This window comes from Haliaeetus albicilla, chromosome 25, assembly GCF_947461875.1.
Source record: "Haliaeetus albicilla chromosome 25, bHalAlb1.1, whole genome shotgun sequence".
Lineage (NCBI taxonomy): Eukaryota > Metazoa > Chordata > Aves > Accipitriformes > Accipitridae > Haliaeetus > Haliaeetus albicilla.
This window is the reverse complement of record NC_091507.1, coordinates 17,741,728-17,769,320: the sequence shown is the minus strand read 5'-3', so window position 1 is coordinate 17,769,320 and position 27,593 is coordinate 17,741,728. Positions and strand designations below refer to the sequence as shown.

The 27,593-nt window shown below is 39.9% G+C and overlaps 1 protein-coding gene across 5 annotated transcripts; it reads right to left on the bottom strand.

The window, feature by feature from the left end:
• On the bottom strand, window positions 1-27,358 carry LOC104322108 (interleukin-1 receptor type 1). Of its 5 annotated transcripts, none has more exons than XM_069770117.1 (13): window positions 27,308-27,358; window positions 25,804-25,913; window positions 22,934-23,201; window positions 21,756-21,822; window positions 19,845-20,076; window positions 17,614-17,803; window positions 16,388-16,562; window positions 15,094-15,159; window positions 11,039-11,159; window positions 7,917-8,062; window positions 6,186-6,329; window positions 4,952-5,116; window positions 1-3,428 (listed from the first exon to the last, which is right to left on the bottom strand). In XM_069770117.1, the coding sequence occupies exons 4-13, from the start codon at window positions 21,814-21,816 to the stop codon at window positions 3,052-3,054; spliced, it is 1,677 nt and encodes a 558-aa protein (XP_069626218.1). In that variant the 5' UTR covers window positions 21,817-21,822; window positions 22,934-23,201; window positions 25,804-25,913; window positions 27,308-27,358; the 3' UTR covers window positions 1-3,051. The 5 variants fall into 5 exon arrangements, with proteins under 5 accessions (XP_069626218.1, XP_069626214.1, XP_069626216.1 ...); XM_069770113.1 differs by having other exon boundaries at window positions 21,756-21,898; window positions 23,118-23,201; XM_069770115.1 differs by having other exon boundaries at window positions 23,118-23,201; window positions 27,308-27,357.
• Between the last annotated feature and the right edge of the window lie 235 nt (window positions 27,359-27,593).

Below are 27,593 nucleotides of genomic sequence, written 5' to 3'. Positions count from 1 at the left end.
TGCTGTAAGAAAAAAATATGTAGTGCCTTTATTGAATTAAAAAAATGGACCTTTCTTCAAAGTGCCTTTACAAACACACATGAAAACTTTCGCATCATTTGTATAAATACATCAAAAAGAACAAATTTTTTTTTAAAAACAGTATTTTGGCTCAGTAAAATAACTTTCCTATCCCTAAAGGTAGGGATGACAAGTAGCAGTTTTTCATTCAATCTATTCCAGTCAGCAAAAATAATTCAAGAGGCCCGAGGTCACTGGAACTCTGTTGGCTGGCCTGCACACTGCAAGCTGTTAAGGTGGAAGCACAAAATCAGTATTATACCCTAGTCCTCAGAGTACAAATACCATACTTCCAGTGTCTAGTCTTCACATTTGATATAGGAATCTTCTTACAGAAGAGTTCTGTGACCAAACCATACAGCTTCTGTCCTACTAAATTCTTCTATTGATGTGAACTGTAACAATTAGCCTTGCTTAGATCAATCTCAGTAACTTCAGATGGATCTCAAGGCTCTTTTACCCTACAACAGGCTGTCGCTGAACACACACCACATTTAAAAGCAGGCTGTGTGCAACAGCTAAGTGAACGTGGCACTTCATAACCAGAACTGATCCTCCCTTGACACTTGTCTTGACTAAAACACAGAAGGAGAACAGAATATAAGCATGTGCATTGGTCTATACATACATGACATTAATCAATAAAACACTCCAGTACCATGACAGTTCGAAATAGTCTGATGCTTCAAATGCACTTTTCCCCACTCCTATCCTGAAATGAAGAGATTCTTATTCCATTCTGGCCAAACACACACTCAACTCACAAAGCTCAGAAGGCACTGTCTCTCAGAAGGAGAGCTTCAAGTTTCCAGCATACACCAAGGTAACCAAAGCACTTTAGGTGGGAGAGGAACCTATTTCCACTGGTTCTGACACTTATCAGGCAGAACACAAGGTTCACACCATCCCACGTTCACTGGGCAGTTCTTCCGTGGGATGGTATCTCACACTATCAGTTTTGTTTGGTTGAGGATGGAGGCATGAACCATGAAAGAAGAAAAAGCCAACAGTGCAGTGTCAAAATGAGCAGACAAATTCTGAAAGATGCAGAACATAAGTTTTTTCAGATGAACACGTGGAGCTTTCAAAGGACCAACTCAAAGGGAAAATTTCTGCCCACTACTGTATTGTATTAGCAACAGCCTTGAAAGGACAGCTTGGAAAGTGATGGAGTTTGACACAATAGTAAGTTGCTTGTTCCAAGATAAGGGAGCTGCATGGGAAAAGATAGGCTGGAGTTTGAATGGGAAGAGAGCAAAAGGTGCTGCAAAAGAGAAGCTGACAGGGCACACACAGGAATTCAGAGTTGCAAGCAGCAGTTAAAGGCAACAACAGTCAAATCCTGAAGCTTCCATATACAACTAGTTCTCATAACTTAAAAAGGTAACTTTCAAGGACAGACTGAAAAGCACAGGCAATTCGGCTGCTCCTATAAAATTCATAGCTACAAACATGGCATTAAACAGATTTGACAGTTTTTTTAAATCAAATCAATTCCCTCCCCTGAAAAAAGAATTGATCATTACAAACTACATCACTGCCTACACACAAGTCAAAGATAACTTCAGAGTTAACAATTGTGGCATACATAATATTGTTTAAAAAAAAATAAACAAAAAAAGGAAAGAGAAAGGATTCAACATGCACAGTAAGTTTTAACGACTTTCTTTCCCAAACAGCTGTTTGGAAGCTGTGACTCCAGCCCCAGTTCATCCAGCCCCAGCCAAATTCAATACAGTCACCTCAGATTCCTTAGATCATCAGGGCAGGGGGAAATGAGAAAAGCAAGCAGCTGCAGGGGGTAACAGAGGGCATCTCTCTCTCTCACTTTAAGGACTACTGGGCAACAATGCTATTTTAGCTCTATTTTCTAAACACATCTGGAGCCAAAAAATATGGTCCCACCACCCCTCTTCTTCTCCCATTGCGTTCTGAACCCTTTGGGAACCACATAAACTCATTAATCTGGGAGAAAACTATCCTAAGGAAAAGAACTATTTCTGCCACATTAGTCTGTTCAGCCAGCTTCAGCTTTCAAAGCTGACAAATGCACCCTGGCTGGGAACAGGAGGGAAGACCTGCTCTCCTTCAGCAACAACGACCCACAAGAAGTGGGTGCCCTGAAGTCCCTTGATCTGGTCTTTAAGGTAAGGCAGATGAAGCCATCATCCTGTAATCCCCATGAGAGCGCCTGTGTCATTAGCTAATTGTTCCACTTGGGTAAAATAAGAACAAATATACTAAGCTACTTAACTGGGGGAAAAAAAAAAATTCTCTTGAGATTAATTTTTTGACTCAGCACAGCATTACAATGGTACTTTTACGATGTCTGCATGGGACAAGCGACTAAAAATGGTACAGTTCTTTTAAACGTAAAAAAGATCAGGGAAGAGTATTTATGCTTTGTCAGGTTCAACAGCATTTTTGGGGGGCTGGGATTGTCTCTTACCTTTTCTCTTGGACGATAACACTGATGCAGTAACACAGTGATTTATCTTTCAACAAACTGAACAGGGCAAATAACGAACTTGTAACAAAAGTTTTGTGTCGTATCATTAAAAAAATGAAACAAAAACATTTACTGGCATCAACCATGCCCATTACATAATATCACAATTATAATTAATATAGTTCCCTTCATATTCAACCTTTTATTGCAAAAAACAAGTTTTCTGGTTCTTTGATAGTTTTTTCCCCTTCCATTTTTAATATCAAAAGAATTCCACCAAGTCACAGTGCAATTCTTGGAAAAGGCCTCATGTACTTCCTACATGGTTTCCATGTCACCACTGTGCTACTGCCAACATTTCAAGGCGTTCTGTTGGTCTGGCCAGAAGAAAAAATGATTCACATCTGTAGATGAGGTCGTAGTACCTTCAATCCAGAAAATTTGGATAACATTGTCTGCACAAAACAGATACATGTGACCTTCAATCAGTCAATCACCAACTATGTGAACTGAATTAGTCATTAAGTGTCATCTTTTGTTATTTAGGGAGAATTTAAGTCTTTTGGTAACAAATGCAATCCTGAGGAAGATCCACTTTGTCTGGATGGCATGCGGTAGCGCACTTTCTTCCAGAATCTGGTACTTGCTGAGAGAGACCTTTCCGAGAAGTCCCCTTTCCATCGGATAGCCCCGTGCTTTTGCTTAATGTATTTGATGGATTCTGGCATGGTTGCATAATCTTGTATTTTTTCGAGTTCAATGAGTATTACTTTAATGCCATCTTGGATAAGAGCATTATACATGGCTAGCTGCTTTTCAGACACATCTTCTAGGATACTGTAACAGGAGGGTTCTGGTATTAAAACAATTATCACTCTCCTACTTTGACGGATTTTTTCATCAGCAATGCTGGCCACAGCTGTAGAGAAAAAGGTTGTGCAAAATTAAGGCTTGTATGTTTCTATTTTTTGTTACCAACATGTTGCAACTGGTTCATTCACTGTTTGGTATTTGAGCCAACACACTTTACCTCACAAATAGGGATAGGATAAGAGCCTGCAAGCAGTTACACTGGGCTGACCAACAAGTAGAGATTTGGTCAATGCAACACAATTTGACCCCATCAGACTGCATGTCTATATTCTTGTTTTGCATAAAGAGAGAAGAACTACCAACTACCTACTACTTATCTCACTAATGCCATTTTATTACCATCATGGGTGCAATTTCAAAAAAACAAACAAACAAAAAAACAAGTTCGAAAACCACAGGCCTAGATAAAACTATGACCTTTTTCCTTAAAGAGTTTGTTCTGATATGCTTAACTGGTTTTTGTTACATGTAAGTGGAAGAGAACACAAAAAATCCTCCCTTCAATGGCATTCCAGACAATTAATTCTAAATTCTAAAAGCAAAACATGGTAAATACCAGACAAAAAACCATATGGGTTAACCCTGAGAACAGACTATTGCATTTTTGTGAGCTGGCAAAATAAAGCAGCACTTTAGATTCTACTTCTCAGGGAAACCTTCCTTCTCAAACCACTACAAAAGCCATCAGATGTAAAAAAGGGATCCATGAACCAGCTCATGTAGGTTTCTTCATACTCAATTTTTTTTTAAAACAAAACCTTCTATTTAAGGCCTACTCTGCCAATTTATTCAGTCTCCGTATTATCTTTTTAAAAGTCAAAAGACCAGGAATGATTCAAAAGACTTCCATCATTTCACCTCACATAAGCAATCAGTGCAACAGACTTTGCAATTTTCAGTGTCAGATGCTGGAAATGTAAAATTGATGCACATACGCGAACAAAGGAAACCTCCACAAGGATTTTAAAGCCTTGCAAGGAAGGTAAGGCTTTGTAAGAACTTTCACTACGGACAAGTAGTCTTTGATACAGCTGATCTTTCCCGATAACTTAGTGTTGCTTTGTTGTTTTTTGTTTTTTTTCCACCTGCACTGTCTAAGCATCCATTATACCCTTTATTGCATCCCGCTGGTTTGACAGCAATTCTCAGAGCAAACAAAAATGAAACAGTAGAGAGGTTGTCCTGTCAAATGGCACCTCAAAGCAATGGGCTCTTTTCACACCACTCATGAGACCTACTCTTCCATGTTTCCTGCCATTAGTCATCATTCACAACCACAATTTCAACTCCTCTTTCCCTCAGCATCCTTCCATCTCCAGATGTCTAGGCTAGCCAGACATTGAAAAAACCTGGAAGAGCTAAATAATGACAAGGGAAAGGCTGAGATAAACAGACTGCATTAGAGCACCCAGTGCTGTATTTCTCATTCTCCAGAGAGAATAAGAAAACCATCGCTCATTCAATGGTGGGAGACATTTAGAATCACAGCTGATTGATTGCCTGTTTCTGAGTTGTATTTGCAGCTGCTAATGAGAAAACTCGAGTGTAATTTGTCTTCAGATAGCTTACCTTCTCCTGGTAAATCATCCCTCCCAAATATGAAGAGGTTATATCCACACTGTCTTTCTAAGACCTCTGGCAGTATCTTCAGAGCAAAAATATCTGATGAATACAAGCAGCTCACTCTGTTCTTTGGATACAGAATGTAAGCATCATAGATCTTCCCATCTGAAACTAAAGAGTGAGCAATAGGAGTAATATAAAAATGGATTCTGAAGACACAAAAGCAAGCAAGCAAGCAAACAAACAAAAAAATCTCTAAACTGCTTTTTCCCCCATCTGAGTAATTGTTTTAGGTCCTAAACCTGCTATTATCTAGGCATGTGTAATTATACTAAGCCTGAAATGTTTGTAGAATCGGGCCTTCTAGAATTCAGTATGCTGGATCAGAACAGGCAAAAGAAACCTGCAAAATTAAGTAGGTTTGAATATTCTTTTTTGAATTCTAAATAAAAAAACGTTATCACTGAATTATCTGGAAAATAGCAGTTCCAGCAGTACAACTGAATACTTAAAATTCCAGCTGCCATATAATTCATAGGTCCTTTTTGTAACCTGGCGTTTCAAAACACAGCAACAACTTAGATATGGAAACAAAGACAAAGTATTTGGCAAATTTCAAGGTCTGAATTGTATTAGATATTTCAGAACAAACTTTCCAGAAAGATCAAATTTAAAAGACTTCAAATAAATCTAAGAGAACCTCAATACCTCTAGAAGATATTTTCTGTTTCTCTAGCCATGTACCTCCTCTCAGATGTCTGGAAATGACCCATGCTTCTGCATACTCTTATAGACAGCACTCCTATCTACATTTTTCTGAATGCCAGGAATTTATAGAAAGTAAAATAATCAGAAGTACCTTCAAATAGAAAAAAAAACCTAAGTGAAATTTGTCCTGGTTTGTCTATAGAAAATAAAAACCACCCAACAATTCCACTGTATTACTGCTTTCTGTAAGAACAGTAATTAAAACAAATCTGAACAACTGCTGTCAGAACAGCATTCAAAGCCCTGAAGTGGGTCTTCAGGGAAAGGAATGATAGTACTGGATTCCTGGAAAGCTGCTGATTTTCCCCCTGTAGATGCTTTTCTTACCCGAACTAATTCTAAACATCCTAAAAACATGTTATCCTTTCAAAAATCCCAAGGAAAACCAATCACACTCCATGAGGTTAACTCACTGCTTTGCAAGGGAAGGTGGAGGCTCATTACAACACACAGCACTGTTACACAAACCTACCTTTTTTACACAGGAAACGATGGCAGGAGTCCCGATACCAAAGCACAATATCAATTTTGAAAATCTTGTAGACAAAGAGAGTAAAAAATACTAAAAATACCAAAGAAACTCCTCCTCCAATTAAGTAACCCTGCATGTTCCAAGCTGCAGTAGAGTGGAATAAGACAGAAAACAAACAAAACTCGGTTATACACTAGAACCAGAGAAGGACGAAAGAGATGTTCAAAATTGTTTAGTCATTAAAATATTAAAAAAAAAAAAAATGGGGGGGAGGAATGAATACGACTGAAAGTTTTTCATGTATGCTTTCTGCAAATACTGTTATTTGACAAGCCTGCTTTTATCTTTCAGAGAAAAGGTACTTCAGCAATGCGACAAATGAGGCTACTTTTCAGCTGAAACACCAAATATTGACATATATCCCAGTGCAGCAGTAGAGTGAGAATTCTCGTACAAAATTTTATCAGTCAGAAAGCAAGAAAGTCAGAGGTGGGGAGGTGATTTCCTGATCATGCTACTCTCCCCAGACCAACCAGCTTTCCATTGTCTCTAGCCTCTTCAAAGACATGTCATTGAACCCACTAATTTGTTGTTCTTAATAGAGTTTTTGCCCTTAAAACAAACACACACCCTCCACAAACTGCATTTTTTAGTTCATCCATATTAAAGGCTTTCCAAGTTTAAATCCTACCCTGACAATCTTTATGAAGAGCTTACAATTATGTAATAAGCTAGAGCTCAGATCCACTTTCAGTCAATTATTTGTTTACAATGCAGCCAGTTAAAGGTAAGTTTGAGAATAACATTTGTCAAAGGATTGGCCACAGTTGACAAAGCCAGCTCAACACAAGCTCAATAGACCAGAGACTCTTCTGCAGCTAAATTAAAAAAAATGGGCACGTATAATATCTCGTGATTTGCTTTTCTGTGTATCTGTTTTTAAGTAAAATAAATTAATTTCTTCACCCTTGCATTTGAGTTTTTCAAGCTCACTTTATCTTTAAGTTCATCTACTAAAAAGAAAATTTCACACTAGCCAGCAATAGGTCAAACTTATCCTTGTCTCTGAGCACAAGACTGGGGTCTCCAACAAGGGATGCTCCCAATCCACATGCATGAGCCTATCTAGAAGTTGATAACACAGCACATGTGTCAATAATGGAAAGCCCATGACCTTTCCAAGCAATCTATTTCATTCCTTCGCTACCATCACTGTTAGGAGTTTCTCCTACTATATAAATAAATGTTGGTTTTTTTCTCTGGCAATCTGAGCCCGTTATTTGTTACTGAAGAACAGGACAACCAGGTCCACATATACATTCATGTCCTCTTGACAGTCAGTTCCACACTTAGTTATGTCTTCCCCCCAGCTCTTTTAGAGAATTGGCCATTTTCACTGCTCTTTTAGACACACAATCTCCTCTGATCCACATGCTGCTTTAAGTACAAGTGTGTAAAATAAAGCACAGTATTCCACTCTTGCTTCAAATAAACTGAAGTGTTTCATTAATGTTTCCTAAGACACTGAATGAGAGAAGACAAAGCAAATTAAAAATACTATTTTCTTTAATTTTGCTAAGAATATGACAAAAATTTCACAAAGGTATTGAGCTGCATTGCCCACTTTGCACAACGGTACATAACACAGTTTTAGCTCTAAGTAGGGTATTGTCAAACTAACTGAGAAGTAAGCATCATTGATCACCATTTTATCAAGATGAGATCTCTTACCTGGCCGTTCCAATTTGATGTAGGCTGTAAATTGTTCAGAACCATATATGAAGTGGCAGAAAAATTTATGAGCATAATCCTTTACTTTCACTTCTGAAATGTTGAATTTTGTTCCAGATACAGCAAGTCCATGAGGCATCCCCTCTCTGTCATTAAAAAAGGGTAAAAAGGAAAAAATCTGTAGAGAAACTGAAGTATTGGTGCTTAATTCGGGATAGATTCATCTATCCACAAATACAAGAACATTAGTTTTTTTATCTCTATAAATGTAAGAAGCCCGTGAAGCACAGTAAATATCACCCCTGTAAAAAACAGCTTCATGACCAGAGGTGACTTGGCATTTTCCATACACATTGGTTTGTTGTGTTTTGGGTTTTTTTTGCTGGGTGGGACAAAGCGCACCATTAGCAGTTTTGCAGATGATACAAAACTCAGAGGGATGGCTGATAAACCATGCTGCCAAACCATGATGGTCATGCTGCCATCCAAAGGAACCTTGACAGGCTGGGGAAGTGGGCTGACAGGAACCTCATGAAGTTCAAAGCAAAATGCAAATCCTCCACCTGAGGAGGAATAACCAGTCCCCAGGCATCCCAGACCGCATTAAGAGCGCTGCCAGCAGGTTGAGGGAGATGATCCTTCCCCTCTACTCAGCACTGGTGAGGTCACACCTGGAGTAGCGAGGCCAGTTCTGGGCTCCCCAGTACAAGAGATGTATGGATTTAGTGGAGCATCTGCCATACGAGAGAGCAGGGACTGTTCAGCCTGGAGAAGAGAAGGCTCAGGGGCAGGGGGTGGGGTGTGGATCTTATCAATGTATGTAAATACCTGACGAGAGGGAATGGAGAAGAGGGAACCAGGCTCCTTTCAGTAGTGACTACTGACAGGACAAGAGGCAATGAGCACAAACAGAAACACCTTCCCATCTGAAATTCCATCTGAACACTTTTTTACTGTCAGGGTGGTCAAACACTGGAACAGGTTGCCCAGAGAAGTTGTGAAGTCTCCACCTGTGGAGATATTCAAAACCCAACTGGACACAACCCTGAACAACCTGTTCTACCTGACCCTGCTTGAGCAGAAGGTTTGGACTAGACAATATCAAGAGGCCCCTTCCAACCTAAATGATTCTGTGAAGGAAAGACTATTCAAACCAGTAATAACTAGTAATAAAACTGTCAAGAGAAAAATAATCTTCCAGGATTCTTTATACTGATGATGAAGCAGAGACCTTCCTAAGCATACTAACAGACTCCCCGAGCCCACACTGTCCACAGTCAATGGTGCCAACCAACTTGGAAAACAACGATGAACAAAATTCACAAAAGCTGGGTGACCCTGGTATCAAATGACAACAAAAGTGGTGATACTGCCTTTATGTCTGATATCTACTGCCACAAGCAGCTTGGAGATATAATATGCTATCCTGCTAAATACCATCCTGCTCTAAGGTAGATTTACAAGTATCAGGTGGGAGGGGCCGCAGTACGAACTGGTGTCCTACTCTATATATAACAAAGTGACGTCACCTTATGTACTCAGGGAGGAAAATTCATTTTGCAGAACATCCTGAAGAACCAGTTTCTATTGCATAAATAATTGCCAGCAACTTCTGTCATGGGATGCCAATACAAACCTCACCATTTTGCAACATGTTCAGATTTGTTCAAGTCAGTTTTAACTTTCTTCCCATCAAAGGAAAGAGTTACCTCCCAGGCATAAGCCCTAAAGGTCATGATATTGGCCATGCCTACAGCATGCTTTGCTACTAGCAAATGCTCCACAAACTTAATTGCTGAGAAATTGCTACTATTTTTTTGAAATAAAACATTATTATTGCAATTAGATTCATTTCTCTGATACTGGAAAACTTGCTTTGAATTATTAATCCTAATTAGAACTTGCACAGGATGTATTTTGCACATCTCCATCTCTGGCATGGGAAAAGTATTAGGCAGGGTAGTGATTAGAAATGGAGATCGCTTCCAAGCAAGCCAAAAATCTTAACAAAGAATTGCTTTGAGTTAAATATATTAAATGCTTTTCAGGAAGATGTGTTTAATAGCAGCAGCAAGTTGGTTTCAGAAGGAAATGCAGTTATTATAACTTCAAACATAGCTACACAGAGCTACATATGTGTCTTAACTGGTGAAGCTGAGAAACTTCACGCCCGAAAGAATAATGGACTTAGTTGTGCCTTACAGAGCATAAGCTGGGGCCCTAATATTTATAGGCAAACAGCCAAGTATACAGTTCTACAATGAAAGTAATAATTCCCCCTAAAAGGAACTTGGGGACAAAGATTCCTTCTGGATGCCAGACACAGATGAATGAAAAATATCATTTTAGAAGTAGTCTGCAACCTAACTCTCTAGCCGTATTTTGCACTGATGATGGCGCTTGGTGGAGATGGCAATGCTTCTGCATGAGTGAACTGATCGGCTGAGATTTTTTTTCCTCTTTCTTCTTTGCACTACATTTTAAGGGTTATATTTAACGGCAGTGATTGGTACAATGAGAAAGCAAACAGTACATCCACACTGTGCTACAGCATAGACCAGTCACTGAGTAGCAAAGGTCCTGATCTCTTGAAATAATTGATGGTTTTATCAGCTTAATTTGCGTTTAGTTTTCCTGAACATAAAAAAACCCCTAACTGTCCTGCAACAAGACCTTCTGCTTTGTGTTCTCAAGGATCAGCAGCTGTGTCTGTACTTAGAAAAGGACCAAATTCACAAATAAAAATAAGTTGGGTGATTTTTTGTTTTGGAACCTTCTATCCTTCCCATATTAATGACAGAGGGCAGGCTTTAGTCTATTAGCAAAAGGATTGCCTAAGAAATAAGTCTTACAAAATTATATGTTTCACAACAGCATTATAAAAACCTACATACGATTGCTTCATTACATTTGTATCAGATAAACATTTTATTATAAATACTGATGTATTTTTTTAAAACCAAGCAATAAGAATATAACGTACTTGATGCAGACTTCTAATCAGTGTTCTAATGACTACTGACATTTGACTAGTAGTCAAGTTTATCAGGAATTCACTGCAAATTACTGCAGATTACTTCACCTACAAATGCACTTACAATTCAATGTATAAGGATACTTACTCATAAAACTGTTCCCTGTAGGTGCTATCAAAGCTATCAACATCCTCATCATTAACTTGCCAGAATGGAATCAAGCCATTTATGCCACTTGATATATTACATTCCATAACTACATGAGAGCCTACAAAAAACATTTAAATACGGCAATTGAAGGTCTTGTAACAGAAGCAGGATCAAGTGATTGGGGAACAGCTGGGAAAAGGAGGGATATCAAAAAACCCACTTACCTTGTGGAAAGTAGAGTCCTTAAAACTTATCCATTTGTAATTCACAGTTGGGTGTCTCCGATCTGGATATAAATTCTACCCTAAATGTAGGTGTCTAAATGTTCATATCTACATGTAAACTATATGTCTAAGCTAGTAAGAGAGTTCAGTTCTGCTGAAGTCTGCTCACTTTAAAGTGGACATGTGGACCTTACCAACTGAATGGCTCTCTAGACTCCACTGAAAGATCTCCAGGGCTCAAATCAGTTGCACGTACACAGTAAGGTGACATCCAAGATGCTCTCCAGCATCCAAGGCATCTGTATGGAACTGGCACATAGGACTCCAGATCCTCAAGAAACCTGCACTGCTAGAGCAGCCAGACCACCCAAAACAGCACCAGATGTCTATGTATAGGCAACTGAATAGAGCCCCCATTGATAAAAGCATGAATTAAGGGCCCTAGCTCATATGCAGATACCTGTGTGTAGACAACTACACCGTGGAGCTGAACCCCATGCTTAGTGACCACACATATCTTTACTCCAGATAAGAGTCTTTTGGCCAACACTGTCCACTGGGATGGTTTCTGAATACTCTGCTCCCAGAGCAAGCTCACCTGTCACTCAGCTCCTTTGCCACCAAGAGTCCAGATCTTACAGAATGCCTCAGTATTAAGAAAGCAAGCCAAGTTGCAGAATATATTTATCGCCAATGTACCTCAGAGAGCTCCATTTACAGGAAGGTAAGCAGCTTTCTTGGAGTCCTTTCCTTCTGTATCTTACCCATGGAAGTTATGATTTGATAGGAGAAGGTGGGCTCTCAGTTCACCTATGTAAAGATCTCAGTGTTTCGTTTCCTAGAACCACATCAGATCTAGATGCTTCCACCAAGGGATAGTCTCTATCAAAAGTATGGAATAAACCTTTAGCTCACATGCAAAGCAGTTACTTGAACAAGAGTTCACAGAAATCACAGATGCTCCCCAATCTCTTCTCTCATGTCTTTCCACACAATAATGAATTTTTCTAAAGATGTGGTTTAGTGCATTGCACAGCTCTTCGAAAGGAAGAAAACCCCTCAAGTGTTCCATGCCCTCCATTTCCATACATTCATGAATGTACCGTTAAGTTTCTGCACTACCTTCTCCTGCCATTTCTCACTGAAAAACCATACAGGTGTTTCCAGGTTCTGCCACACAGCCAGGGACTTAATAGGAGCAAAGATTCCCCCCCCCCACCTCCAGCATCCCATTAAAGGTACCAGACAGAGAATATTACTTTTGAATGGCAGTACCTTTTTAAACTAAACAAACAACTTAACCAACTTCCTTTAAAGGGTCCCCCTGTAATAGGGAATTGTTTGTAGTTGTTCAGTAGCCACAATAAACCACCTTGTGGGTGAAGGCTTTGTGTCTCCTTTTAGTCTCACATGTCCCTGCTTTCCTAACGTCTGTAAGGCAATCAAGGTTTGTTCATCTTAGCTGGTCTAATGCATCCAATAATACATCAGCAACTTTTAATTAAGGTAGAGTCCAAGCCATAACAAATATGGACCAAATGCTATTCTAAAATAAGGAGTTTAAACAAGTTGTCCCATAACACATCTTAGTACAGGCTGTCACTGGTAGCCCCTGGACTAATCGCTCACTTATCCATTTTCTCAGTAAGTATTATCAAGGACGAAGAAAATCCTAAAGGATGTCTTCAGTAAATTAAAGAGCCTTTTAAGGGACTATACAGATCAGACTCCTTCTGAGGAGAGGTTGCATTGGTAAGAATTTTTCTGAATTAAATGGGAAGTCATAACTAATTACCAGTCAGAACTGGGGATGAGATTCACATAATATTTTTATGGGTGGGAGATGCAGTACAAGGAAGCCCCACCGTAATACTACTACATTTCTTCTACAGTTACAATTTCAAAGGAAAAGGAAAGTTTTCACACATAAAGATTAGAGTTGCGTGAGGTAAAAAAATGACTGTGGAAAGTCTCCCTGTTTCAATCTAAGACCTGGTGAACAGATTTCCTTATTAGTGGAAGAGCACAAAAAGATTTTCAGGCATGTAATTGTAATGAAGCCAGAGAAGATGAATTACCAGAAAAGAAGAGGCTGCTGAGCCATTTCGAACATGAGTAGTTCGAACAGAACTATATAACCATCTGAAGACTGCAGGACTGCAAGTCTATAAAATAATACTGTTCGTATCAGGTCCTGCATATTCCCACTGTCTAAAACAAAGCCTTCTGGACTTTGGAGGAACATAATTTCTGTTAAAGCTCATTCATTATTCTGGTCAAAACCTACTGATCCTCACCAGAACCTGGCAACTTCAGAATGAGGTATCTTTCACAAGCTATTGAGGTCAAAAAGAAAAGAAAAAACCCCACCCACCAAAAACCCAGAACAACTGCAACAACAACCAACCCCAAACAAACAAAACCCACCAGTATTTCAGTGCTGTTCAATTCAGTTCAATACCATATACTCAAAGTTAGAATTTGGGCCAGACAAAATGTTTCACATGATGTGAAAAGAAGCATGAAGCCTCAATGTCAGAAAAGAACATCTGATTTACACAGTATTTACAAGCTCAATGTCAGAAAAAGCAGCAGCAAAAGTAGCTGTGTTGTTTGGGACTACCACCAGTGTGATGTACATAAGAATAATCCACAACGCTCTGGCGTCAGCTCCTGTATGGTGCCAGAGCCGCAACACAACCTTTCCTCAGAGCTTCTCTAATGACCTAATTGGTAATAACCCTTCCTCAAAAGATTACAAGACAGTTTAGATCCTGTACTAGGAAATTCTAGTAAACAGCCAATCACACTTCTCCAAAATCAGTTAATGCCCTTTTTAATCAAATACTTTGTTTGAAACTGTTCCTCTTGGTGCAAAATAAGAAGGAAAAAAAAAAAAATAAAATCACAGTTCAAGCAGCTCCAAAACTCATTGTTCTGAACTACATCAATAGAACCGAACTCTGTGCAATATAAGGTGCAATCTAAACATGTATAGGTTTGCTTAGGAAAAGACTTGCATATGATATACTTGGCCCATAGAATCACAGAATAATTGAAGTTGGAAGGGACTTTGGGAGGTCTCTAGTCCAATTTCTTGCTCAAAGCAGGGCCAGCTCTGAGGTCACACTAGGCTGCTCAGAGCTTTATCCAGTCAGGTTCCAAAACCTCCAAGGACAGAGACTGCACAACTTCTCTGGGCAGCCTGCTGCACTGCCTGGCTGTCCTCACTGGGAAGATGTTATTCCTTATATCCAGAATCTCTTATTTAAGAAATCTCTAAGATAAACAATACCTGGGATATCCATTGACTAGCAGCTCCCTGTTTCACAAAAGATCAGTATCTGAAACCTTTTAATATGCTAGAACAAGGAACAAAATCCAGGTTGTGGAGAGGGAAGGGAGACAGGACACATACAGGAGGAGGAAAAACTACCGAACTGGTCAACTGATAACTATCCTAACATGTTACATATATGGAAAGATATATATATGTAACTATATTTCCACAGATACTGAAGATATGTCAAGACACAGACACTGAGAAGTGGTACAAAGGACAGATGGCAATAATAAAAAAAAAAAAATAAATGCATCCCACCCGACACTGCTGGTCAAGAGACTCCAATCTTAGGCACACAATTATTCCCCCTGCAAATTACTTGCAGGAATCATGTTCTATCATCTGTCTTCAAGATATCCTCAATCCACGTGCCTATCTCCCAGTCTTGCTGAAGTCAATGCAACTATTCACGTGTTATTTCAGAAAGACCAGGAGCTTATTTGTTTTACTCAATGTTAATGACTTCTTCAATAGTCACTACTTACCAAGTTCTACTTCAATTGTATTGTTCTTCGGATAAATAAACTCTGGTCTCACCTGCAGTGGTCCTTCTAAAAGAAGGAAAGAGAAAAATAAAATCTTAAAGGCAAGAAGAGTTCCACAACTTACTTCAACTGATAGTTTGACAATGGTTTTGTTTTATTGTTTGGTGCTATTGTAGTGCCACACTTACTACCAGTTTCAAATTTACAATGGAAAGTATATCATAAGATCTGCTGTACTCTACCCAAATTATTCTACTTTAGCTTCCAAGTTAACAAAAGGCTTTAGCTTACCTTAAAAAGACTTTAAAAAAAAACAACCAACCACAAGTCACATTTACTGGCAGTTGATATAAAAGTAATACAAAACCAGAAAACAAAAACAAACCCAAAATTGCAATTAACTTTGTCAGAGAGATGGATAAGGAAGAGAAGGAGGGATTGTATCAATGACCTCCTAGATCAGGTGATTATCTATTTAAGTAAAAGAGTAAACAAGCATGCACTTAAATGGGGCTGGAATTGTATCATTCTTCACGATGTATAGACTCGCTGCTAACAACCCACTATTCTTTTGTCACCTATCTAAAGTCAGAATTTTGATTTAGTCTAAAAAGATGGACACTCTAACCCCAGCCAACTTTTCTGATAGGACTATTACCATGGTACTGGTCAGGTCATCAGCAATGTTGCCTACAAACACGCAGTCATAATGATCACAGCAATAAATGACAGTACTGGGAGAGTGAGACATGCAGTTATGAGTCCTGTGTGCAGAAAAGCACAACCAAGTGCCAACAGTAAGTATTCCTCTGGAAAGGACTGGCTGCTTAACTTTATAGTATTTATACAGATTGTCATATCTCTTTTCCCATCAATTGAGATTCTAGTGAACTTCGTAAGCAAGGTCACCAACAGGGCCACAAGCAGGTGTTTTGCTGTGATGGTCTCAGCAAAAATTCCTCTGTTTTAAAAAAATCTATTTAATTTAATGGTGCATTATTTGTTTTAGAAAAAACAACCCACCCTACCCCAGTAACCACTGCTTCTTTCTAATTGTCATTCCTAACCCCACATTTCTCATTTCCCCATAACAATTCTTCCTCAGAAGCAATGCTCAAGGGTAGCAACGTGCATTATTGTATTTTTATTTTACATTCAGGAAAAAAATAATTAAAAGAAGATTTGCAATTCTCATTTCACAGAGCTGAAAAGTAACACGCCAAATAGCTTATGCCTACATACAAATATTTACAGCAGAGCCAAAAAGAGACGAGAATAACCTCAGTGCACTCACCTTTAACCTCTAGACTCATGGTTCGTGAAACATTATATTGTTTTCCCATATATGTGTATACCATACGGCATGTGTAGTTTCCTCTGTCTTCTAGACTTACGTTGTAAATCAAGACAGCATTTTCACCCTCTGCCAAAAGAAGTCGCTTGTCTTCAAGAAATCCAGGCTTACACTCCTAAACATATCAAAAGTACCTGTGATTTAAGGGAACTAATAATCTCATAATTAAATAAGTTACTGAACTCTACTGATCATTAAAATACTTGCCAAATACTGATTTTTTTGGAAGTCATGATGTGGGTTCTTATCCAAGCATCACTATACTCTAACATGAAGCCTGATGACATCCTGCTGCATTTGCACGTTTCAAAAATCACTACAGCCAATCCTTTAAGTTTTCAAATGCTGTGTTCTAGTTCACTGCCTTCATTTAATACCTTGACAGTTACCCATCTCAGGTGTAATAGGAGTCATTACGCATGTAGCAGAGTTTATGAGAATACATGCCTGCACTCCTACTTCACTGAGATGAATGAGAGCTTCTGTAGCAGCGCCTTGCGCTGTTGGGTGTATTACTGTTTCTGTGGCAATGCAAGTAGAGTAACAAACTTCCTTCTCTTCCCTGACTTATAAGCAGTTTAGAATCACTTCATCTCAAAAGATGATGTATAGGTGCAGCACCAAGATTATTTTACACGTACAGGCCCATGTAGGTACTTGCATCAGAATTAAGAGTTGAAACTACTTTACAATTTGACCTTAACATGGACAAAATACATGTCTCTAAGCTTGCATAGTCTAGAGTATTTTGGCAGAATCAGAGCAAGAGGCACAAGAATACCACACCATGATCATGAGATAGGACAAGCCTAATATTCTGCAAAACTGAAATAATTATGCAGAGCCTTGTATTTAAGGAAACATACAAGTTTTTAAACTTATCTACCTAAAATAATCAAAGGATAAACTAGATTTTCACAAATCAGCAAACTAAAACACAGGTTTTTGACTATGAAAAAACTTGCAATCCAAAAATGGAGAACTGTTTTTTAAAATATGCCTCCCATACCTCCCTACGCCTTCCTGATAGTGTAGCAAGACAGATGCATTAAACTGTAGAGAAAAGAAACCTTTCTTTCCAAAAGCTGCTTTTCACAGTTACTTCATAACACATTTTAAACAGAATATTTCTTATCTTGTATAACTGAAATACACATGCACAATACCTTATACCAGTGTACTTCAGGCTGATTATTGTCTTCATCTTTAAAATGTTCTAGATCAGGACATATAATCTTGCCAGTATTTGTGCTCATCACTTTTTGTTCAAACTTCATTTTTCCATTAAAACACAGACCATTATCATTCTTAAAAACTGTTAAATTTATAGTTTTTTTGTTAGAGCGGTTAAGGCTCCTGTAATTAGAACAGCAGACAAGTCAGGTCATTAACAATAAGGTTGCTTGTTTCCAGCAAGTCAGGGAGTTTATGGAGAGGGACTTCAGCATCTCCACCAGGCTTGCTTTTAAGACCCCTGCTACAGCCCCCCAGCTCCCAAACACCACCCTCAGTTCCTCATCCCCAGTTCCAGACGGAGAGATGGGAATAAGCTCTGATTTTGTGTTGTGAGCAGAAGTGGGGTCTGCTCTGGAAGCACCGGTGGGGATACCAGAACTTCTCAGAACTGACACTCTACGGAGCCCGCGGCACCAACCCAGCCTTGCCATTTTCAGCGCTACGTTTGCCAACACACAGTAGTGCAGGGTAACCCAAAACATATCTGCCCTGGAACACCGTCGGTGCCAAATGAACAGGAAAAGACAGGTTCATCTCAGCGTTCCTTGGAGGGACGTATCAAGAAAAACAGGCTGTAACTCTTAGCAGAAGAGAGACAGAGCTTTTGAATAACATATACATCAAGGTGCAGTACCAATGTGAAACCACTTCACACCAAGAGCTCACAAGAACCTGTGGTACAGTAGCTCTGCAGAGAAGAGATGGCACTAGAAACCAGAAGCCTGTGCCAGAAGCAAAGGAATACTCTCTATTAATTCATTGCTCAACTCTTGACTTCTCAATACTATGCTAAGGGAGAAGTTTCCAGGAGAGTGAACTGCATGTTTTGACAGTCCTGGCTTCAACTTCTATACACTATACCTTGACAAGCTCTGTAATTAAGGTTTAAGTGACTGATGCACAAAATGTAGCCTACAGTTAACACAGCTTTAGCAAGTTTTTTGTCCTGCTGACATTAGGCAAGCCAGGGTGTGAGGTGCCCATGGGAACACATCTCATAGCTAGAGTAACTAGAAACATAGCAGGAAAGACTAAATTATTTAACTGGGTAGCTTTGAAAGGACTACATTGCTTCTGACTTCCAATTTTAGCTTCATTATCAACTCTGGCCTGCGACCTGTGCCTACACTGGAAGTTTTTGCTGATCACTGTTACTACATTCACAACCCAAACCCCTTCAGCATAACTAGTGTGCCGTATGCGTGCCAGTACACATAACTACACACTACTAAAATTTTGGGTCACCCGAAAAGCCTGCATTGGCTGTTCTCAGTGTGCTGTGGCAAGACCACGAGGAAAAGAACAGTTTCTGCGTGCCTTCCCCAAATTAACTTGCTATTCAGCACATGGTGAATTTCAGCCATTATAAATCGGATTGGACCACCTGAAGTGGTGTAGACCAGTGCACTAGTCTGAGCTGTAAATATGGCAAGAACTTTAAAGTACCAAAGAAGTGAAAAGAATCTATTCCTTTTTTCTGCTTCTCTGTGCACTCAGATCTTTTGAGCAGTACTGGGGACACACTACTTTCACTGTCTCTAAAGCTATCTAGCACATTGCTTTGCTCTTCACATGCATTCTCATTTTTGACCAGTAACATCTGGCCATGTTTTCAAATAAAACAGAAGAATGGTTTTCTGCCTTTTAATTTGTAAATTCCTAAAAGGATTCCCAAAAAATTGCTCAGGTCTCCAGAAAGTCTGCGCGTGGTGATACTGCATAACATGTAGAGTTTGCTCCTCTTAGATCCTTCTTCCATTTAACCATGTCCAATGAAGAAACCAAAATGTTCTTCTGTCAGTATCAAATAGCCATTTGAACACAAGACAAGCTGAAGCAGTTAAGACCCTTCCCCGTGACCTTACAATTCATCCAAAACAAACAAACAAAACAAACGAACAACCCACACAGACCATTGTTAATATTATCATGCTTTAAGATAAAGAGTCTTCTGTATGAACCACTTTTGCAATGCTATATGTGTGGAAGAAAAGAAGAAAAGGCAGCACACAGAAACAAAAAAAGCATGGTCAAAACAGTGCTTTTAACTGATCTAAGCTCTCTACCTAAAACAAAAAATTCTGTACATTCAAGTTCCACAAATATATTACCACACTTTTAAGCATTAGCAACCCAGTCGTCTCTCTCCTGCCTTCCTTACCTTACATGACATTCATAAAGTCCAGAATCTTCCAGCATTGCAGGAATAAACCAAAGCAAGCCCTCTCGCTGATGAATCCTGGCGTCTCTCTCTGTGGTTACTGGTGTAGCAGTACCGTTTTTATACCACGTCAGATTGTAATCAGAGTGAAGTACTGGCAATGTAATTATTGGGCAACTAATAGCTGTAGGCTCTCCAACGAGTACAAAGTAATCACATATAACGCATTCTTCTATTAAAAAAAAAAAGGAAAAAAAATCAACACTTAATCTGTATGCTTTCATGTTTTAGAAGTATTAATATCCATTCCAAGTACACAGAATTAGAAAATAAACTTTCTGTAACAATTTACCATTAAAACATCTCAAGGCTACCATTTTTTGTTTGTTTAGCACCTTCTGGTTGAGGATCTAAACTACACATTTTACAAAGCTTAAGCCACAACTTCCCTCTACTAAGGTAGTCGGCAACAAGCACATACAAGTCTAATAGCCTCAGTGCAAACCAGGGTATAAGATGATACATGGGATCCACCAGGCAACACAAGCTCCACAACTCGCCTGTCGTGTCCTTGTTATCTGAGCTTGTTAGTACTTTTGCAGAATTACCAGATTCTTAATGTGGATACTATCTATGAAAAGCATGGTGCAAACAGTAGCAGTGCAGAGCTCCTCACAGTACTCTGGCCATTATGACTACGGGGCCAAAAACAAATTAGGAAAAAAAAAGGGGTGGGGGTGGGGAAGATGTTTTTTGACCTGAAGCACAAGCCAGTATGGAATGAGATCAAGACCTCAACACATCAAAGAAGTCCGTGAACCAACATGTCATAATACAAAGGAAATTTGGAGAGGCACAGTATTTAGGTTAAGAAGTCTTGACTATCATGTATTATTTCCTTACTACATTTGCAATTTCGGTCATCTTTATCCAGAAGGCCCTTTAAATTATGAACATTATTCTGAACATCACATAAAAGGCAAGCATAAACAGCATTTTTATAATTATGGCTGTGTAACAAGTTGACAAGACACAATCATACAGCCTAGCAAGCTGTTTTTTGAACATAAAAAAAAAAAAAACAGAGAAAGAAGGGCAGATGCTGCAAAAAGTCACCAAGAACCCAAATCTGCAAGCAAAAACTACTTGGAGAATACCAGTTTAGCACAAACAGAGCAGGCCATTTGGCTATAAAGCAGATTTTAAAAGCTTCCAAACTTTTGCATACATGTGCAACACTGAATTCCTACAAAACTGCAAAACATCTGACGGAACTGATTTTACAAATCTTGCTGAATGACTGTATAAATACAAAGCTAATGTATTCAATTTCAAAATAAAAAGTCTTCAGTAATCTTTCCAGTCCCGCCACCTTCCTATCACCTAATTTAAAGCTTTCCCTACGGAGCTTAAACTAATTAAGAGACATTAGTATTGGACTGCTTATGCCTAGAGCAGCAAGACAAGCACCATTAATTTATGTAGTCCTAAACTTTACTGAAAAATTAGATCTACCATTAAAAATATTACTAATTAATTGTAAAGGAAACCGAGCCCTACTGCTTTCAGGACCAGATCTACAGCATGTCTCTTAAAGAAGGCGTTCAACAGCTAACTTTAAGTCAATGAAGCCAATCTCTTTGGACTTTCTTCATCGGAATTAGGGAGAGGCTAATCAAAGCCTCAGTACTGTCAATTTATGTGGCTAGGTTTAAAAATATTGATGTCCATTTGTCCATTCCATCCCCAGTGCAACTTCAATCCAAGAAGAGGGATTCAGCATGCCTTCAATACACTGAAGCAAAACCAAATCCCAAATCCACTATTTGTTCTCAGTAACTATTTTCTACTAAATACCTCTTGAAGGTTTTCTTTTTTAATATGGTGATTTCAACAACATATTTAACTTACCAGCACTGAACAGAGGTATCAGTAGAATGAGATGACCAAGCAGCAAAAATGTAGATGTCATCTTTTGCTGCAAAGAAGAATTTTTTTCCATTAGTGTGATAAGAGTGTTCAAGCTACACTGTCCTCTGCACCCTGCATTACTCCTTAAAAAAAAAAAAATCAGGACAACTATTAGTCACCTTGGGGAGGGAAAAAATGGGTTTGGTAATTTAGCCCCAGCCTTCGAAGATTTCAGCTACAGCAACTGTTGGCTTCCACAGAAGGCTGCTCGGTTTTCAGCTTTCTACTGGAATTTTTCCAAGTTTCTACTGGAATAACTCTTGCATAAAGTGTGATTTTCTTTCGCCAGCATAGTGAAGCCCAAAAAAAAAACCCCCAACCTTCTAGCACAGACAAGTTACGCTAGCATACAGTGATTTAAGCTATACCATTTAATTTAGAAACCAAGCTTGATTTAAGCTACTCCTCTTTCCACATGTTTGAGACACACAATCATAGAGATGTATGAGGTTTCATTCTTTGAACTGTTCTTGTACAGTTGAGGCAGCAATGATTTTAAGAGCAGATGAACTTGTAGTTCTTCAGAGGAGGACAAGCATGCTGTAACTCCAGTGTGATCTGGCACTTAAATTGGCATCGAAAATCAAACGTGTGTGGAAACCGCAGCTAATATGAATTGCTGTGGTCAGACACAAAACAAAGTGTTCAAAAATTGTAGTTTCACTTCACACCTCAGGTCTTCTTTGCAGCTTTCTCCAACAAAGACATGACTGAACAGACACCCGCTGCCCTCATGGCCCGCAAGTGGCTTCCATGAAACCTCTAAATCTTAACCAAGTCCTGCTCCCCTCTCAGATGTGCCTGCTTTTTCATGGCAAGGTCATCAGAGCCCTTGCCAAGCCTGCTACCATTAGCCAGCTGGCAAACACTTAACCCCTTTCCCTTCTGACAGCTCCTTGTAGGTTAAGGTCTGCATTTAGCTGTCTTGCCTTTCCTCATTTTCTGACTATTTTGCATGCTGCTGCCTCTCACTCTAAAGCAATCTGGTTTCCCACATAGCAGCCCCATTGCCAAACATTCATTGCACAGGTCCTAGTTAATATTTGCCTTCTACCCAGCTAGAAATGGCTGGAAGAAGAGATGGTATTCCCTGAAAAACGCACATGGCCTTGACTTACGTTTATACGCAATGTAGTTCACTTTAGTGACAAATAAGCCACACAAGCTCCTTCTTTTGAAACATTTCATACGCAGAAGTGTTGGGGTAGCAGAGGGACACACAGAGCAGAGTTCAACACTTTAATACAACAGCCTCCAAGTATGTACTACTTTTGGACAGTTTATCTGACAAAGCACTCATACCATAGTCTTTATTTAGTTGCCTTGTATGTGGTTTTCCTGTAACTTGCCAATGAGCTGATCATCATCCTTGGAGCTTCAGTTTACCTGTAAAGAGTGGAGAAGGGGAAAAAAAGATTTTACAGAACACATCATTTGGACAGCAGCATACACATACAAAACCAAATTTTCTACAGACATCCTAAATGTAAAAGCAAGAGCATCCCTCTGCCTACACTAGAGACATGACTTAAAACAAAAGAGCAACAACAAAACTTGCAGTAAAGATTGACCAAGAATTCTAGCAAAGACCTTTGGAAAAGGAAGTTTCTGTCAAAACCAAGAAAACATTACACAGGTGTAAAGCAAGCAAAAAAAACAGACATAAATAGCCACTTTGTAAGACAGATTTAACTACTAAAACCAAACAAAGAATACTTAAATTTAGGGCAAGATAAGAACAACTAAGCAATCCAACCAACAGGTCAAGCTTTATATTTTGCACCCATTACTGGTCTCCAGGACCAAGGGTGGATGTCTTTCTCATATTGTATGCTAAAGCTCAACTTTTTTATTTCAAAATTCACACATACCTCCCCTTCAAATATTGCAGTGGTAAAACTTAAAAACTCTGGAAAGAAGGGAAGAAGCTTCTAGCTTTTGTAGTTGCAACACCTCACAGTATATGGAGCATTTCTATTCTGGTCAGTATGGTTTCAAGCAACCACACAAGGTTTTTACACTTTTTCTTAAGCAGAATACACAGAGAAACTCCATCCAAAATCCACAAATGTGAAACAGCAAACTTTGTTTAAAAAGCAGATGTTTGTTCACATACCTAACAACTTTAGCCTTGTAGTGCCTTCTATCCCAGTCTCAGCAATATGAAATGCCCCTGTGATACAACCACAGAAGCTCAAAAATCTCACTTATGTAGAGAGAATAGCAATTTCACTGATGACACTGCCTACAAACTTAGTTTGATAAACTGTTTCAGCTCAAAGCTTGCTGGGCTCAAAGGAAAAATGTACGGGAAGTCTTTTAAGGAAAAAAAAACCAAACCACAAACCAACAACAAACAAACAAAATCCCACGCCACCAACCCATCATGTTTGTGGTTCGAGCTACTAAAACAGAAGAGGTTTCATTTCCAAGTTCCTTTCCTAATATTTATCTTCCCATAGTCAAAATACAACTTCCTACTGCTCCTTCAAATTTCTAAAATTACCATCTTGAAAACAGAAATAGAAAACATGTGGACCTAATTTAAGATACTGACATTTTGTTCTTTGCAGGATGTCCATCTTCACAGAACTTGCCCTTTTACTTGCCTTAGGCACACTGCCAACCTCAACTGCCTTAAGAACAAGTTTAGAGACATATTGGGTCCCTAAGTCCGCATGCAGCAGAATTAGCAACTTGTCCTGCAGGAAGCTGGGCAAAACACATAACTGTATCTTTGTTTTCCAAATTTTCTGTCTCCAATCTTTAAAAGATTTTACTTGTAAATAATTTATAAATACCTGGACATGACAGATCCTTGCAAAGGCCAACACAATGAAAAAACACTCAAGACAGTAGCATAGAAAGCATCTAAGCCCCTCAATTGTGTATCAGCACGTTGTCACTGTTAATTTAAGTGGCTTTCAGTATTGATCACTGTCTATGGGGACTCATTACAGCAAGGGACCAACAGATCCTTAGCCTTTCAGCCATACAGAAGAACACAGAAATCGTGGTTCAAAGGCAACTCATTAACATCTCTGCAAACAACATAATAGCAGAGGTGCGAAGTGCCCCAATTTAGTGGCATACCTATATGAAAGAACTGCATTAACTTTTAAAGTAAAACTTTAATACAGTTTAATTGAAATGGGGGAGGGGAAGAACCAAACCCATGTATGACCACTTGTTCCAAAGAACAACCAAGACAAGATTCAACCCACCACGATTCATACAACTCACACCTTGTTCCTTGTTGTGCTTACTCCTGTCGACAGGAGTAAGCTGTTAAACTGCCTACCGGGGTTAAACCATAACAGCAAAGCAAGATAAAATTTCTAACAGACTATACCTTGTTTCCAGTCTACCACTTTCCTGAGGTCCCAACTTTCCTGTCTAACATGCTCAGTATATAAACAAAATGCAGCTGATCATTTTACAGGGGCATGCATGAACACTGAGTCACGCACAACGATGCGCAAGCACCCTCTAGAAGAGGATCGGGCTATGCACTGTGGTATTCTGACACTGAAGTGATGACCACAAACTTTAGTCCTTAAATGCCTCCTTTCCAGACAATCCTGCAAGTTGCAGGACTACAGAATAGTCATACCTTTAAGGAAAACCCATTATATAAGACATTCTGTTCAAGCTACATCAAAATGAAGTCTCAGAAATCAAAGATGAATATTCACAAAGAAGCCTACAATAGTTAAATCTTTAAAAGATAAATTCCACTTGAACTTTGAGACAAAAGTATTAACCGGTCTAAATCTGAACAAAGCGTTTGTTACAGGTACTGCCTCAACTTTCACTAAAGCACAGGAGGAATTAAAAAAAAATAAAAATGGATATCTGTAGCTCTACATAACTGGCCACCACCAGTTGATTCACGTACAGTGAAGAGCTACCTACGCACACACTTCCACCTCACCTCAAACTGGAGGCAATGAGAGCAACGGAACTGCCTTGAAAGGAGCGATCTTACCAATATTCAAATCAATTGAAAACAGTACCTCCTTTCAGCATCAAGTGGAAGGAGCTCATCTTGCAGTCAGCGTTTTGAAGACTTTTCTATGTCATTTCAACTCCTGATACCTGTCAGTATAAAGTAATGTGGAGTTTAATGTGGAATATTTCTTATTTAATCCAAAGTAAGTTATTACTTTTCCACTAACATTTTCAAAGTACAGTTAAGGGGCATTTAAAAGGACCAAATGGGCTCATGCAGATAAAACTGTATGTATCAAAAATACAGTGATGCAAAGTATAAAAAAAATTAATGTATTACTCGGGGGGGGATCAGTAATATTGTTTACCAAAAAAAAGTAATGGGTATTTCTCATTTAAGGATTAATTTAAAATATCTGAATTAAGGATTCTGCATTATAAAACAATTTTTGTGCAGGAGTTTTATGCCAATTTCTCAGCTTTTACAGCACTCCAATTTCGAAATCTATATGAAAAGTGTTCATTTAGTAACCCCAGCCCGTTTTTTGAGAATCCAAGCACGTACAAATGGTCCAAGTCAAACAAGTGCACGGCTGCTGAATTTATGAAGAAGAAAAACACCACACATCCAGCGTTTTGCTTGAGTCCCTGATGAAAACTCTGAAAACTTAAGAACTGCTGTTGGAAACAAACCAGAACCTTGATTCAGCTCAGTAGGATAATGGATTTTTTGGAATAATGGATAGCTCACTCCTACCAAACTGTGGCTCCCCAGGCTGCTGCCAAGTACGTGTCTGTCAGAGCAGCTCCTCGCTAGGTTTGATACCGATACTTCTGCAGGCATCTCTTTCACGCAAAGCCTTGCCCTTGTCATTGTACGAACAGTTAAAAAATAGCCCCTGTTTGATGCTGGTTATGCAATAAGCAGTTTCTGTAGGGTCAAGAAGATTTACGCCAAGTTTTGTCCTGCTTCCTGTTACAAGTGCTTTTAAAAACGTGGCAGCGCTCAGCACTCCTACAGTCTTCATTTTTATATCGTACTTCCTACCGGGGTTTGTATAGCGCGATACGCAACAGACACAAATGCAAAATAAAAAAAAAATTACTTCCAAGGAAGCTATTTGGTGCCACAAAAGCCGGGGAGCCAGCAGCCACACGCAGAGGTAGCGGGACTGTTCAAACACACCGCGCATCAAAACAAACGCCCTCAAAACACGCCAGAAATGAGCAGAAACCCCGTTGGGGGGATTGGTTTTGGGTTTTTTTTTGTAGAAACCATCAGCACCGCACTCCACCTGCCCAGCAGCTGATCCCCGCGGACACCCTGACCGGCCGGGGGCCGCCGCCACCGCCCGCTCCCCACGCTGCCTAAACCGCAGGCAAACGGACCACCGAGCCGCGGGAGAGACAACGCGGCCACGGAAAAGCCCAGCCGCCCCCCCGCCCCACAGCCGGACCCCCCACCGCCCTCCCCTTCAGGCCGCCGAGGGCTGGAAGCCGAGCCCCGGGAGGGAGCGAGGCGGCTGCCCCCGCGCACTCACCTCCGTCCGCTCACCCCCGCCTCAGCCGACCGCCTCGGCCGGCGCCACAGAGCGGGCGGGCGGGCAGCAGGCCCCGCCTCGCCCCGGCCGCGGCCGGCGCCTCACCCCTCCCAATGTCCGCCCCCGGCCCGCCCCACCGCCTGCACCGCCCGCCGCTGGCGGCCCGGCCGGCTGCTCCGCGGTGGGCTGAGGGCGTGCGAGCACCTGGCGCCGGCGAGCCGGCCATGATGGCGGCCTCCTGTGTGGATTCCTCTGGGGCGTCTCCCCGAAGTTTGCGCTAGCCCTC

Bases quoted from the DNA above. Each gene is read 5' to 3' on its own strand.
- LOC104322108 (XM_069770113.1), bottom strand. From the start codon at position 21,846: ATGGAAAAAAATTCTTCTTTGCAGCAAAAGATGACATCTACATTTTTG. The intron at 20,077-21,755 runs GTAAGTTAAATA...TTTTTTTAATAG, and splicing joins GATACCTCTGTTCAGTGCTG to AAGAATGCGTTATATGTGAT. The intron at 8,063-11,038 runs GTAAGTATCCTT...TTTTAATGACAG, and splicing joins TACAGGGAACAGTTTTATGA to AGAGGGGATGCCTCATGGAC.